Source organism: Bos mutus, chromosome 6 (genome assembly GCF_027580195.1).
Source record: "Bos mutus isolate GX-2022 chromosome 6, NWIPB_WYAK_1.1, whole genome shotgun sequence".
Classification (NCBI taxonomy): domain Eukaryota; kingdom Metazoa; phylum Chordata; class Mammalia; order Artiodactyla; family Bovidae; genus Bos; species Bos mutus.
The window spans coordinates 72,334,643-72,350,492 of NC_091622.1; the positions used below are offsets into that span (position 1 = coordinate 72,334,643).

General features: G+C 37.3%; 1 protein-coding gene across 1 annotated transcript in view; it reads left to right on the forward strand.

Annotated features, from left to right (window-relative positions):
- Window positions 1–15,850, forward strand: part of POLR2B (RNA polymerase II subunit B) — a 45,754-nt gene that overhangs the window by 4,459 nt on the left and 25,445 nt on the right. Inside the window, exons 3-9 of the mRNA XM_005899033.2 lie at window positions 2,706–2,856; window positions 7,550–7,662; window positions 7,789–8,008; window positions 8,369–8,527; window positions 13,035–13,199; window positions 14,949–15,145; window positions 15,296–15,415. Coding sequence (XP_005899095.1) covers window positions 2,706–2,856; window positions 7,550–7,662; window positions 7,789–8,008; window positions 8,369–8,527; window positions 13,035–13,199; window positions 14,949–15,145; window positions 15,296–15,415 — 1,125 coding nt within the window. The remainder of the gene's footprint in view (window positions 1–2,705; window positions 2,857–7,549; window positions 7,663–7,788; window positions 8,009–8,368; window positions 8,528–13,034; window positions 13,200–14,948; window positions 15,146–15,295; window positions 15,416–15,850) is intronic.

Below are 15,850 nucleotides of genomic sequence, written 5' to 3' on the forward strand. Positions count from 1 at the left end.
TAGTTAAGTCACCTCTTGCTATGTTAGGATGTAAAATGCTACAATTCTCCTCTCTTACCAAAGTGACCGTTGCTTTATATATGGTAATATGATGATGCCTCAGCCTCTTCCCTTTTGAAGAATACATGCTTCTAGATTCTGCTAGTTGTGTTTGGAGTAAAACTGAAGCTTTGCTGAAGATTGTTTTGTTAAAAATGTATTGAGTTTATGGGATGTAAGTATGTATTTGTTTTTCCTATTAAACGTGGACTATAAACTTCATACTGAGACATTTACATCTTCTGTGATTTTTAGTATTAAACACCAAGAGACATTTTACTAGGAAACAGTAACCAGCTAGATGTTTGGAGGATGCCTGTATTTGGTGATCGCCAGGGAGAAAGAATGTTTTGATCTTAGCCAAAAAAATAGTTGTAAACTTATGTGGCAAATTGCTGAAGGATTAAATACACTATTTAATAAGTCCATGCATTTAATGTTTCTTACAGAATAAAGTGTTGTTTGATTTTTACATTTTAATTGCTTATAGGTACTTTAACTATGGTGAGATGATGTTTTGTTTTTCCACTATTTGATATCAAGTGATCTTCCCAGGCTTGTGAATGTGATAATACTTAATATCATAGTGACTTTAGTAAGATGACTTCTTGTACATCAGTCATGGTAGTTGTTATTTAGTCACTGTGTCTGACTCTTTTGTGACCCCATGGACTATAGCCTGCCAGGTTCCTTCTATACATGAGATTTCCCAGGTAAGAATACTGGAGTGGTTTGCCATTTCTTCTCCAGAGGATCTTTTTGATCAAGGGAATGAACCGACATCTCCTGCATTGGCAGGTGGATTCTTCACAACTGAATCTGGGAATTCAGGGAAGCCCATCATAGTAGTAGATACCATAAATAAGAACTACTCATAAATAAGAACTATAGGTGTTTAAAGGGTGGCATTCTAATGAGGTACTGTTCTGATGATTTGGGGAAAAGTAGCTATGGTTCAGCTTTCTGGGAGGATGAAACTTGTCCTTAGTTTTTAAAAAGATTTTTAATTGTAAATTGTCCATAAAACCATTGTTGTTTACTTTTACAGCTAGTGCCTTCTATGTGTCTCTTATATACAATGGCTGACCCAAATGGTTGTGAGAAATTTCTTTCCTGTTAGCTCACAGTGTCTACTGAAGGAAATTACCTTCACAATTCTATAAATATGTACTTACTTTTATTTATTTATTTGGCTGTACCAGGTCTTAGTTGTGGCATGCGGGAATTTTTAATTTTGGCCCACGAACTGTTAGTTGTGGCATGTGGGACCTAGTTCCCTGATGGTGGATCAAAACTAGCCCCTGCATTGGGAGCATGGAGTCTTAGCCACTGGACCACCAAGGAAGTCTCTGCCTCCATCATTCTTAAAGCTGTACCTTACATATGGGTGATTGTCACTGTGTTCTCTGCCACAGAGAACTTCTGATATTGGTAGCCACGGGTGACTGAATCAGGGTGGGACCCAAAGCCAGCGAATCTATAGGCTGGCCAGCAATCTGTGAGATGATTTCCTGATGTGGAATCGGGAAGCTGATGGTCTGTTGGGCTATGCATGGTGCTCAGAAAATTGGTGTGAGATGAGGGAGCTAGTTAATAAGCAAAAGGGGCCAGAAGCTAGGTCCAGCTATGCAGCTCTTCCTGTGTGGTGGTGAGGGGAAAGAGTCTTCTTACAAATAGTAAGTTGTTTCTTTTTGAACCTCTGTCCTTCATTAGGGCTTTCACTGTTTGATTTCTGTGTCTATACCACTAGCTCTGATCTCTCAACCTTGCTCCATTTTTAATGATCAGTCATTTGCTAAGTATTTTCACTTAAATGACTTTGCCTCATTTTACCTTTAACATATACAGAATAAGATAATCTTTAACCTAAAATTGAAATTCTTAACATGCTATATTTTAGTCATTGACATCATCATCTTTCTTATTAAAATTAAAGTTCTTATTTTTATCTTTTTTTTTCCATGCTTTTTTTTTGTTATATAAGTTTCAGGTGTACAGCGTTATAGTTCAACATCTAAATATACCACAGAGGGATCACTGCTACAGTCTAGTTATCATCCATCATTTGTATCACTATACGTTTTACTCCCTTCACCCATTTCACCTATAACACTAACCGCCTTCTCTCTCTGGTAACCTCTTATCTGTTCTCTATGTCTGTGAGGTTTTTTTCTTTTGTCTATTGTTTTGGGTTTGGGTTTTTTCCTTTTTTTTTTTAAGATTCCACATATGAGTGAAATCATGTGCTATCTGTTTTTCTCTTATTTATTTCTCTTAGCGTAATATTCTCATGGCCCATCCATGTTAACATTTTTCTCTTTGACTATACATTTTCTTTAGTTTCAAGAAATGTTTCAAAGAGATTGGATAAAGTTTATAAGGGATATTTATAAGTTAGAGCTTCCTTATAGTTCTTACGTTGTGTTTTAGTAATTTTACCCACAAGTATAAGTCTCATTTCCCCAGACTTAACAATAAGTTCTACAAAGAAAGTGTTCCTACTCTCATCCCCTTTTTAGATACATGATAGTATTTTATATAGTGATGGATAAGAGTAATTTCTATTTCATGATTAATATTTGTTGAATTTAATGATAATGAAAATGGGGAAGTATGCTAGAAAACATCAGTGAGTTGTAACTGATTGTAAACTCATGTTTTCGCAGTTCCTATTTTGATGAGAAAGGTTTGGTGAGACAACAGCTGGATTCTTTTGATGAGTTTATTCAGATGTCTGTTCAAAGAATTGTGGAAGATGCTCCACCTATAGACCTACAAGCTGAAGCTCAGCATGCTAGTGGAGAAGTTGAAGAACCGGTAAGATGGTTACTTTAATAAAGTAACATAAATGTATTGATTCAAAATTTCAATCCTTTTCTCACCTGGCTTAAAGGTTAAAAAAGAAAATAGGTGTTTTCTGTAGTGTACTTAAAACAGTTTCTATCAGCTCCTGATTTATTCTTACTAATGGAGAGATGCATTTTTGCAAGTAATGCAGAACTGTTAATTCTTATACAGATAGTAGGTATTTAATAGGAAGAGGAATCTCAAGAGATATGATGAGCTACTAAGAGAAGCAAGCCAGAAATAGTCATATTACTTCAGAAAATCCTCCTTTTGTCTTTCCAAGTGTAAGGAATCGAAAGAAAAAGTAGGTGAAGAACTTCCGCCTTGATTATTTGTTGCATGAAATACATTATTATATCAATATAAGAGATAAGGGAAAATCACCCAAATATATCAGCTCTTTTAAATTTTCTAAATTCATTTGTAGTCTTTTTTTTTTTTTTTTTTAACACATGCATGTTTTCAGCATTGTTAAAATCATAGCAGGGCTATCATTTTAGAATCTAGTTTTAAGTGAGTGATTGTAAAGAAGTGTGTATGTAGTCGAAAACAATGACTGTCCCTAGTTTTTTTTCTTAATTTATTTTTAATTGGAGGATAATTGCTTTACAGTGTTGTTGGTTTCTGCCATACAGCAACATAAATCAGCCATAGGTATACATATTTCCCTCCCGCATGAACTTTCTTCCCACCCCAGTTTTGTTTTTTTTTTTTTTTAAGCACTATTTGTTTATTGGCTGCGTGGGTTGGGGGATCTCAATTTCCCCCACCAGGGATCAAACCCAGGCCATGGCAGGGAAAGCCCAGAATCCTAGCCACTAAGCCACCAGGGAATTGCATGTTCCTAGTTTTTGAGTAGAGAGACAGCTTGATCGGTTTTGAGGGACAGGGAAAACTAAAAACCAAAACGAGGTAGAAAAGAAGTAGAAGTAGACAGAGGGAGAGATTATTATTTCCTGCCAGATCAGTCCCTCTTCTCTGTAGCTTGTCTCATGAGGGCTGGTAAAAGTTTAGGTGGAGATACTCCATAGACTTTGCTCTTAAGAACAAAAATAATTGACTCTTCTGGCACTGTGTTGGAAAAACAGGTATAAAATGTTTTTTTTTAATGTATGGCATTTTTTTATATATGGTCTTTTCAAAATGAGAGAGAACAATATAGCATATTCAGAGTTCCAAAATAAGTACTATGGAAGGAAGAGATCTCAAGCTTTGGTATCAGAGCTTAGTGAAAAAGACGGGAGGGAGTTAAGCGGACCATGAAGGGCATTTGTCATAGTAGAGAAAAGATATTTAATCATTTCAGCAAAAGATCCTTCATGAATTTGGCTTGTGGTTGGAATGGAGGGACCACTGTAGTCAGTATATTGTTTTTGACTTGATCTCTTTTCGATAGTGGAAGATAAGATGGAACTAGGTTTTCATATGCTTGGATGTCATTGGCTATCATAGGAAATTGTGGAAAGACTGTCAAAGAATGTATATAAAGCATTATTTTTAAAAGGTTGCTTTGGAAATGGTGTTTACTGGGAATGGCAAGAGACTAGAGTCAGATACAAATTTTGAAATAGCTTAAGTTTCAGATAATAATGCCCTAAACTAAGGTGATAGTGGAAATGAGTAGTTGGATGACTTAATTCCTTTTGTTTCATTATCACCAGTAGTTCTTTTTGCTCTTTGCCTACTCCAGCTTGGGGAACTTGGGTATTAATGATTTTCCTTTAGTGATCTGCTTAGTTCCATCTTTTCCTTTTCTGAGGTTTGATTTAGAGAGAAATTCTGTATCCATTTAACTCTGAAAAGTTCTCATGGATCTTGTTTTATTGGGTAGCAGATATTTAATTGAAAATTTTTCTTTCTCTTTTCTTTCTTTTCTTTTTTTAACTGTGAAATAAGCTATAGTCACCCATGGTTGGAAATTCTCATTTCTTTATGTAGAATAGTAATTAGGATTTTATGTTGTTGTTTTCTTTTTATTCCTCTTTGCACACAGTATTGTAAGAAGGTGGCTGTCATACTGATTCCATACATCTCTTACACAGAAATGCCCCCTCAAGGATTCCCAGTTATCTGCCCATGGGAATTGGCAGTTAGTGAATGGGGCAGAATGCTAAGTCTCAGGAAGTTTTCTTGAGACATTTTTGTGGGAAGTTTTGGGTCAAAGGGAGAGATGAAACTCAAAAATGAGCGTTCCATCCTTCATCTTCCTGGGGAAATTCTAATCCCAAAGGTTTTCTGAAGAAGGGCACCTCTCTTGGTGACCTCGGGATGGGTGGTGCCCAGACCTACTGCCTGGATTAGGTTGAGGCAGAAGAGGACAGCATTAAGCAGCAGAGTTTACAGACCCAAGGCAGAGAATTGAAAAGCCAGGATCAGGGTAAAAAAAAAAATTCAGCTGTGTTTGAAATATAGAATTTTGTAGACCGTCTTCGATAAAATTTAAATCACTGCTTCCATGCTGTCCTTTCCTATGTTCCCAGTATTTTTTTCAAGACTAGAGGTCTGGGCAGTAAGAAGAAATAGGGGAAAATACCTAGACTTGAAATGCCACTCCCCATCCCCACTTATTCTGTACAAAAGAATTCTCTCTCCCTCCCCTAGCTGTTGGGATGAAGGCTGTGTAGAGGCAAAAGGAGGAAAGCCCTCAGCACGTTCCTTCTTCTGCTTTGAAGTTTAGTTGCATCACAGGGCACAGAAGTGGAGGAGAAAATACAGGCTCTAGGAGAGCGTGGGAGCATAATCCAGTCAAAGAAGAAAGAGGGTGCTTCCCCTGCCCTGTGTCAGATGTGCTCAGAGCTTTCCTTCCAGTACTGACAGAGAGGAGTGAGAAGGAAGGGGAAGCATGTACAGGTTGGGGTGAGGGTGGGGCACCTACAGACATGATGGAGTCTTAATCCCTGTGACCCCAAGATGATCCTGCAAGCATCACTTGAGGGACTGGATGAGAAGTCACCCAGGAGCTCTTCTTGGATTTTTTGAGAAAGTGAAGAGCCAGCTCAGCATTCAGAAAACTAAGATCACGGCATCTGGTCCCATCATTTCATGGGAAATAGATGGGGAAACAGTGGAAACAGTGTCAGACTTTATTTTTCTGGGCTCTAAAATCACCACAGATGGTGATTGCAGCCATGAAATTAAAAGATGCTTACTCCTTGGAAGAAAAGTTATGACCATCGTAGACAGTATATTAAAAAGCAGAGACATTACTTTGCCAACGAAGGTCCATCTAGTCAAGGCTGTGGTTTTTCCAGTGGTCATGTATGGATGTGAGAGTTGGATTATAAAGAAAGCTGAGCGCCAAACAATTGATGCTTTTGAACTGTGGTGTTGGAGAAGACTCTTGAGAATCCCTTGGACTGCAAGGAGATCCAACCAGTCCATCCTAAAGGAGATCAGTCCTGGGTGTTCATTGGAAGGACTGATGTTGAAGCTGAAACTCCAATACTTTGGCCACCTGATGCGAAGAGCTGACTCATTGGAAAAGACCCTGATGCTGGGAAAGATTGAGGGCAGGAGGAGAGGGGGACGACAGAGGATGAGATGGTTGGATGGTATCACCGACTCAATGGACATGGGTTTGGGTGGACTCCGGGAGTTGATGATGGACAGGGAGGCCTGGCGTGCTGCACTTCATGGGGTTGCAGAGTCGGACATAACTGAACTGAAAAGCCAGGAATGGTGGTCTTCACTGGAGTGACTGCTGGATCTCTTGGCTGACTGCAGCACCTGATATTTGATCTGCTCCTTAATGCCACCGGGTGTACCACTTTATGGGAATTACTGTCTCGAATCACCCCTGCATCTATGATTTCTTCCACAACCGAGAAGAATGTTCACCAGCAGAGCTTGCTTTCTACATTTTCCCTCAGCATCTGATCTCAATTAGTTGAAGAAGCAGTTCAAAACAGCCATGAACTTCAGCTCATTTTTATAGGAGCTGCCAATCATACAGAAATAGAGATTGATACAGCTTTTGTATACCACTTTCAGGCTTTCTAAAAGGGCAGCTTCACTGTCAATCCTATGGGTCTTGTTGAAAATATTCTTCTCAAAGGCCTTTTGCTTCTTGATGCTGGTATAGGTGTCATTGTACGTGGCAAAAAGTTGATCTTCATTGTCCAGAATAAAGATGTCTTTGACCAGTATACAGGAAGGGTTCCAAAATCAGCACCTCCGTTTTGCCCTGCGACTGGTGCTGACATCTTCTGTTATGTGTAATTGAAGAGTTAGGTTTACTTTTTCCCATGTCCTGTCGATTAGTTTAGAACACGTTTCTAATTGTATGAATTTATCTTTTCTTTGTTTTCCGGTAACTTTGTTAACCTAACCTCAGCTAAGGAGAGGGCACATGAAGCAGCTGTACAGATCATTAATGCAAATCCATTTTAGTTGTTTGACATGAATTCAGAGCATATGATATATGCTTAGTCTTTACAGTCTCTTTTGTCTTCCACCTTAAGAGAGTGATGAAGTATAAAACTTGATGTCTATGGAATATGGATAGTGACTATGGAGAGTCACTATTTTAGTAAGGTGGATTAACTTTGGCATTTTCTACAGTCGAGCTGTTTCTACTCAAAATATTAATGTTGATTAAAACTGAATCATTAAATTTTTTATGGAAAAAATTATTTACTTTTTTCCATGGTTTTTTTCATTTTAGCCAAGATATTTGCTGAAGTTTGAACAGATTTACCTGTCCAAGCCCACCCATTGGGAAAGAGATGGTGCTCCATCACCAATGATGCCAAATGAGGCCAGATTAAGAAATCTCACGTAAGAACCCATGTTTCTTTTCCAGCAGCTAATTTTGAAATAAAATTCAGAAAATAAAATTTTGGCCAGTTGAGAGTTTTAGCAAATACCTTACTATTAACTTGTGATCTACTTTTATTTTCAAAGGTACTCTGCTCCACTTTATGTTGACATAACAAAAACAGTCATTAAAGAAGGTGAAGAACAACTTCAGACGCAGCATCAGAAAACTTTTATAGGAAAAATTCCAATTATGTTGCGTTCAACTTACTGCCTATTGAATGGCTTAACTGATCGTGATCTTTGTGAGTTAAATGAATGCCCCTTGGATCCTGGTGGCTACTTCATTATTAATGGATCAGAAAAGGTATAATAGCATTATGTATAAAAAATAACAAATGATCATTAAGCTCATGAAAGTTGAAATTAAAAAGTAAATTTTGTGTAATAATCTGGAAGTAGCAGTTGAATTATTAGGCAGGTGACAGCTGAATTTACATTAAACCAAAACTTTGTTTAGCTATGTATAATATACACTAGAAATTTCGACAGTTTGAGCTTAATATGTTGCAGTTAAGTGTTTATGCAAAATGGAATATGTAAAGTTTAAGAACTGTTATTTCATTGAGCTTGTACAGTCAGATTAAATTAAGATGCAGCTTTCACTGTTCTTTGTAATTCAAAGACCTTGTGTGTTTTATGGCTATAACTTTTATTGTCCATGTAGGTTCTGATTGCTCAAGAGAAAATGGCAACAAACACAGTCTATGTGTTTGCCAAAAAGGATTCCAAATATGCCTACACAGGAGAGTGTAGATCATGTCTGGAGAATTCTTCTCGACCCACCAGCACTATCTGGGTTAGCATGCTGGCGAGAGGAGGACAGGTATGGAATATTACATGATATTGTTTGGGTTTATTCCTTCTAATCTAGTTCTGTAAGTTACCAGGCTGCATGCTTTGTCAAAAAGTTTTTCTGGAACATATTATCAGTGTTGTATGAAAGGCACTTTCAGTTCAGTTCAGTCGCTCAGTTGTGTCTGACTCTTTGCGACCCCATGAATTGCAGCACGCCAGGCCTCCATGTCCATCACCAACTCCCAGAGTTCACTCAAACTCATGTCCTTTGAATCAGTGATGCCATCCAGCCACCTCATCCTCTGTCGTCCCCTTCTCCTCCTGCCCCCAATCCCTCCCAGCACCAGAGTCTTTTCCAATGAATCAACTCTTTGCATGAGGTCGCCAAAGTATTGGAGTTTCAGCTTCAGCATCATTCCTTCTAAAGAACACCCAGGACTGATCTCCTTTAGAATGGACTGATTGGATCTCCTGCAGTCCAAGGGACTCTCAAGAGTCTTCTCCAACACCACAGTTCAAAAGCATCAATTGTTTGGTGCTCAGCTTTCTTCACAGTCCAGCTCTCACAGCCATACATGACCATTGGAAAAACCACAGCCTTGACTAGACGGACCTTTGTTGGCAAAGTAATGTCTCTGCTTTTGAATATACTGTCTAGGTTGGTCATAACTTTCCTTCCAAGGAGTAAATGTCTTTTAATTTCGTGGCTGCAGTCACCATCTGCAGTGATTTTGGAGCCCCCAAAAATAAAGTCTGACACTGTTTCCACTGTTTCCCCATCTATTTCCCATGAAATGATGGGACCAGATGCCATGATCTTTGTTTTCTGAATGTTGAGCTTTAAGCCAACTTTTTCACTCTCCTCTTTCACTTTCATCAAGAGGCTTTTTAGTTCCTCTTCACTTTCTGCCATAAGGGTGGTGTCATCTGCATATCTGAGGTTATTGATATTTCTCCTGGCAATCTTGATTCCAGCTTGTGCTTCCTCTCGCCCAGCATTTCTCATGATGTAATCTGCATATAAGGTAAATAAGCAGAGTGACAATATACAGCCTTGACATACTCCTTTTCCTATTTGGAACCAGTCTGTTCCATGTCCAGTTCTAACTGTTGCTTCCTGACCTGTATACAGGTTTCTCAAGAGGCAGGTCAGGTGGTCTGATATTCCCATCTCTTTCAGAATTTTCCACAATTTGTTGTGATCCACACAGTCAAAGGCTTTGGCATAGTCACTAAAGCAGAAATAGATGTTTTTCTGGAACTCTCTTCCTTTTTCCATGATCCAACTTTGTTATTTATTAATACTTATTGCTGTGTAACAGATTACTCCAGTAGCAACATTTATCATGTCATAGTTTCTGGATGTGGATTAGCTGGGTCCTCTGGTCACAAGGCTGCAATCAAGGTTTTTGGGCCACAGTCATTATAAGGCTCATTTTTGTGGTTGTTGGCAAGATTCAGTTCCTTGCCACGTGGTGCCCCTCCATATAGCCCCTGACAACATGGCAACTTGCTTGTCACAGTAATTGAGCAGAGCCATAGAGCATATGAACAACATGGAAATTGCCATCTTTTATGCCTTAATCTCAAAAGCAACATCCTTTCGTTTTTGCCATGTTCTTTTTGTTAGGTGCAATTCAGCACATACAGTCTATTCTCCAGGGGGACCACACAAGGCAGTAACAGAGGCAGAGATCATTGAGCGCCATCAAGAAGCCACCCAGCATAGGCATGTTACTTACGATAATGTAATCTAACAATAGCATTTCTTGACTATAGCTGTGTGCCAACTATGTTACTTAGGTTACTTGATTTAATTTTCATGGTTCTCCTGGAAATTTGTTGTAACTAATTTCGTGTATATTTTTATTTGTTAAAATTTTTAATGTAAGTCATATATGCACATTAAAGTGGTTCAGAAAAGTACAAAAAGTAGTCTTCCTTTGACCTCCAAATCTCTTTCCTCAGAAGCAGCTACTTTTGATAATTTCTCATGAGACCATTCAGAAATAGTCTTAATTCAAAAACAGTGTTTGCACCTTGCTGGTATCTTTTAAAAACAAGTTTAGATCAGCAGTTTTTCATTATTTCTGAGATGTGATACTCCATGTATGGATGTAATATAATTTATTGAGCCATTCCCTTGTGATGGACAGGGAGGCCTGGCGTGCTGCGGTTCACGGGGTCTCAAAGAGTCGGACACGACTGAGCGACTGAACTGAACTTGTGATGGATGTTTAGGTTTCCAGTCTTGTGCTCTTATAAACGCTTCTGCAGAGTGTAATGTCACTTTGATGTTTTATAAAGAAGAACTTGAACAAAGAGGTTTAAGGGCCTCAAGTTAAAAATCCCATGTAGAATAAGTGTTTTAAAGAATTAAGATGGTTTTCTCTTGTGACTGGGGGTAGAATGGAGCCCAGCTACAAGTGTTTGAGAAAGATCCCCAGGTGATTGTGATGTGGATTCTTAATTGATAAGTGTTTGGCCTGGATTATGGAGGCCAGAAGTATAAGGAACACAGTATATTAGGGAGATTATCATGGAAGCTATGGGCAAAATCACTTAATCAGAGACAGAGAAAGGAAAATCATCTAGATTTAGTGATAAAGTTTGATATAACATGAGGATGACTCAAGATTCTATGGTTCTTTCCAGAATTTTCATTTACTCAGTTGAGGAATGGGGCTTGGGGACCCATGTTGTTTTATTTAATTCCCTGGAATATTCTCATGTGAAGCCAGAGTTGAAAATCACTAAGCAAAAACATAAGGTCTCTGTCTTATAATCATGAAATAAAATTAAAAGGATAACATTTTAAAGGGAATGAAATGAACAGTTTAGGTGTATGGTCTTTATTTTGTTGACATTTCAATATACATGTATATTTCTGTATAGTTTTTTTTAGGGAATTTTGCTCCTGCTTTTTCTGACTGTGGCTTGTGGCTTATAAGATCTTAGTTCCCTAACCAGGGATTGAACCCAGGCCCCAGCAATGAAAGGGCTAAGTCCTAACCACTGGACTAGCGGGCAACTCCCTCTATGTAGTGTTTTTAACTTTTTAAAATTCACAGATAATTGTTCATAGTGATTTTGTCAACTTGGAAGTTGTGGCTAAAAGGTGTAGCCACCTGCCCATTCCCATACTCTGTATGCTTTTGCCGTGCTCTGTAGTCAAATCTGGCCAAGTGTCGGACACTTGGTATCTCACAACTCTTTGCATCAACCAAGCTTTGTATAATCATTGCCCAGGGCTTCACTGTTTTGCCTGTTAGGTCCCACAGTAGCTATTTGATAACAATCTGAAACCTTCCCTCACCTCTCTAACTTTACAAATTAGGAAATGGAGTTTAGTTACTTGCCTTGGGCCTTGAGGGTTGCTGACAGACTGAAATTAGTATTCTCAGCCATTGAATTTCCTGTACCTTATTAAGCTCCTCAAGTGTGTGTGCCCCAAAAGAAGACTAGTCAGTCTGCCTGAAGTGGAAACACTGTGGTTATGAGTGTCAATAGCCTATAGGCAGCCATGAAAAAAAAAAAAGATTGTCTTGTTCTATCCTGAGGTTCAAGATAAAATAGAGAACTTCAAAGAATTGATTTTTAGAGAGAATGTAGTGATGTGAGAAGTACATGGTGTAGGCCTTCTTTTTAAATGTGTTGCATATTTTGAAAAACGTCTATGATGAAACAGGTGGAATAAGTGTTGAAACAGCCAAATGGCAATTGGAGTTGTGAGGGTTGTGGGTACAGGAAAAAGACCAGGATGAAGATTTAGATATCAGTTGTGAAAAGTTGTTACTGAACACTCATGAGATGAAATAAGGTTTCTAAGGAAGGAGGCCTGAAGTAGGAGGAAGAAAACAATAGTTATTAAATGGACCATGATAATATAGGATTATGAGGCCATGAGAAGGTAGAGTTTGATAGTAAAGGAAAGAAATTTGATTAAAATTGAGAAACCAGGTGTTTGTATGCCAGTGAAGGGTGGTGACTTATTTCATTTCTGTATGTAATTAAAGAGAGAAATTGTAAAAGAGAAGTCTATATGAAAGAGACTTTTTTAATATTGAATAATCATTCATATTTGGAGATAGCTCACCAACCAACTCTCAGTTTATTTTTCGTTCTGTTCGTAGCTTTTTCCCACATTTGCCTGTCTATTGTCTCTCTTAGCTTCCCTTTATCTATTTCTTCCAAACTTCCCAATTTTTTTGGTTGGGGGAAAGGACAAAGGGTAGTCTGTGTTTATATTCTTTTGTGGCCAGAGTTTCCAGATACAGTCTTGAGGTATTCTAGAGAATCTTGGCAAACAGAGTAGAGAATGGAAATTCTCTCAGGTCTGAATGACCAGCCTGTCTGTCAAATAAGTAAACCTGTTGCAGTGGTTTTTGAAAACAGCCATAGGACAGTCCTTAGAGTATGAGAGGCATGCTTTTTTTGAAATACATACAATGGACATTTATTTGAAATGGTTCTAATGATGTTTATATATGGCTGTAATCTCTGTATTCTCATATTCTAATGATTTTTTTTCCTAGGGTGCAAAAAAGAGTGCTATTGGTCAACGTATTGTGGCAACGCTACCGTATATCAAGCAAGAAGTTCCCATCATTATTGTGTTTAGAGCGTTAGGTTTTGTGTCTGACAGAGATATTTTAGAGCATATTATTTATGATTTTGAAGATCCAGAGATGATGGAAATGGTAATGTGCATGCAAAATGTATTCATAGTGTTTTTCAAGAGATTTAAAGTTACCGACTGTTGCTAATCCTAAAACACAAAAGAAAGCTGCTCTGAAGATCAATTTAGCTGTTGTAAACCCCATTCTATTTACTGTATAGCAAAAGCCTTCAGCCCTGCCTTGACTTCTTTGCCTGACAATTCTATGTAAAATTGACCTGAAAACTAGAGGAAGCCAGAGTTCATTGACAGCATAAGGAAGAAATAGTAATAAGGAAAATCATAAAGGCACACTAGTCTGATGCAGTTTAGTAAGGGGAAAAGAAGAGTTGATATCTTAAAAAAAAAAAAAAAAAAACTTGTATTTTTAAACCATTTCAAACTTACAGAAAAGTTACAAATAACTCCTATATAGTCTGTGCCTGTATTTAGCAGCTGTTACTTTTGCCACATTTGTTTTAGGATTCTTTTTATCTGTGTATATACATTGTTTTTTTCTGGATCATTTGAAAGTGAGCTTAGGCATCGTGCCCCTTTATTCCTAAATACTTGAGTGTATATTTCATAAGAATCAGGGTATTTACTCACATAATCATAGTGCAGTTCTTAAAATTGGTATTTTGTTGTAGTATATACTGTTAACCTGGAGATCTTATTCAAGTTTTTGCCAGAGATATTGATAGTGTCCTTAATGGCATTTTTTTTCCTGGTTCAAAATCCAGTCACTCATCCATTACATGCTGTTTTTAATGTTTGCTTAGTCTCTTTTAATCTTCCCCTGTCTCTTTCTGTTGTTTCATACCACTGAAGTTTTTGGAGCGGGTAGGCCATTTATTTTATAGAATACTCTTCAAGTTGGATTTTTCTGATATTTCCTCATGATTAGATTCAATTTACGCCATTTCTTGGCAGGACAAATCTAGAGATCATAATGTGTGCTTCCCAGGGCATCAAGTCAGGAGTCACATGATGTCATTTTGTCCCATCATTGGTAATGTCAGCTTCACAGCAGCAGCTGTTAAGTTCTTCCACTGTGAAGTTACTACTTTTATGGGAAGGTTTGTTGAGTCTAGATAAATATGCATTTCCTCATCAACCATCCTTGTCTAAGGAGTACTTGATATTCTTAAAATTGTCCTGAATTATCCAAAGTCTTTAAGACTGCAGAGAAATAAAGTAAAATATAGGCTAAACATTGGTTACAAAGTTAGAAAGTGAAGTACATTTTAGTTATTAGAGTATTTATTGATATGATTACATGACAAAATGGATTCTGTTTAGATTTTACTTTAAGCTTTTGTCAGTAGTTACTTTTTTCCTCTTAATACTTAAAGATAAGTATTTAGATAGTTAAAAGAAAGGATAAACCTCTTAAACCAAGACTGACAGCATTATGACACATTTATTCATTTGAGCTTAGTTTGAGTGTTAAACTTCTCTAAATTGATTTTAGATATTTGAAAGGAACTTTTTTAAGCTATTGTTTATTAAAATGTAAAAAAAAAAAAAACAAACACAAACCCACTGTGCTCTGTTATAATGGAATTATTTGTATTTTTCTGGAAAGTATGATTGTCCATGCTGATCATTTTTTTCAGAGGTCCCTAGATCAATAATGTTTTTAAGTTCTAGGATTTTGTGGTTCCTTGAATTTCTAACAATATTTGCGTATTTAGTTAGGGGTTCATAGGGATATTTAACATATTATAAGTTGACAGTTGCCTTATCTTAAAGATAATTTAAAAATAATTTTATTTTAATTAACGGATAGGTTAAACCATCACTCGATGAAGCTTTTGTCATCCAAGAACAGAATGTTGCACTAAATTTCATTGGTTCAAGAGGGGCAAAGCCTGGTGTTACCAAAGAGAAAAGAATTAAATATGCCAAGGAAGTATTACAGAAAGAAATGCTCCCTCATGTTGGCGTCAGTGATTTTTGTGAGACCAAGAAAGCTTATTTCTTGGGGTATGTCGTATTTCATTGTTTTAAGTTCTTTGCCAAGATGTGGTTGAGATGAAGTTTTCCTTAAAGCTGAAAATGTCAAAATTGATGTTTTTAATATATGTTGAAAAAGGAAAGCCTAAACCATGTGCTTTCTCTTTTTCTTTTTTAAAGGTACATGGTTCATAGGTTGCTGCTAGCAGCTTTGGGTAGAAGAGAATTAGATGACAGAGATCACTATGGAAACAAAAGATTGGACCTTGCTGGACCACTACTTGCATTCTTATTTAGAGGGTAAGAGATTATAGAACGATACTGTTACAAGTAGATAAATTTCACTTTAGATTGGTTATGGCACATGGAGGTGCTAAAAAACTATCTTGGCATGCATAATGGGTACATGTGAAGTTAGCTACATTCTTTGCCAGTTGTGCAGTTTAGTTCTGCTTCATATCTGAGAATTTCAAGATTGTGGGAACGTTTATCACTTGTTAACATTTTCTTTATTCCTCTCCACCATTGCAAAGCATTTGAGAAAGCTCAGTTATTGATTGACTTTCTGAGTGCTGATATTGGAATTTTGTTAGTTCTGCTTTGCAGTTTATAAAAACACAAAAGCTAGAGAGGAAGCAGTGGTTGTGTCAGAATTAAGGTTATACATGATTTTTATTTTATTCTTAATATGTTTTTATATTTACTATAATGAACATATACTATTTCTATAATTGG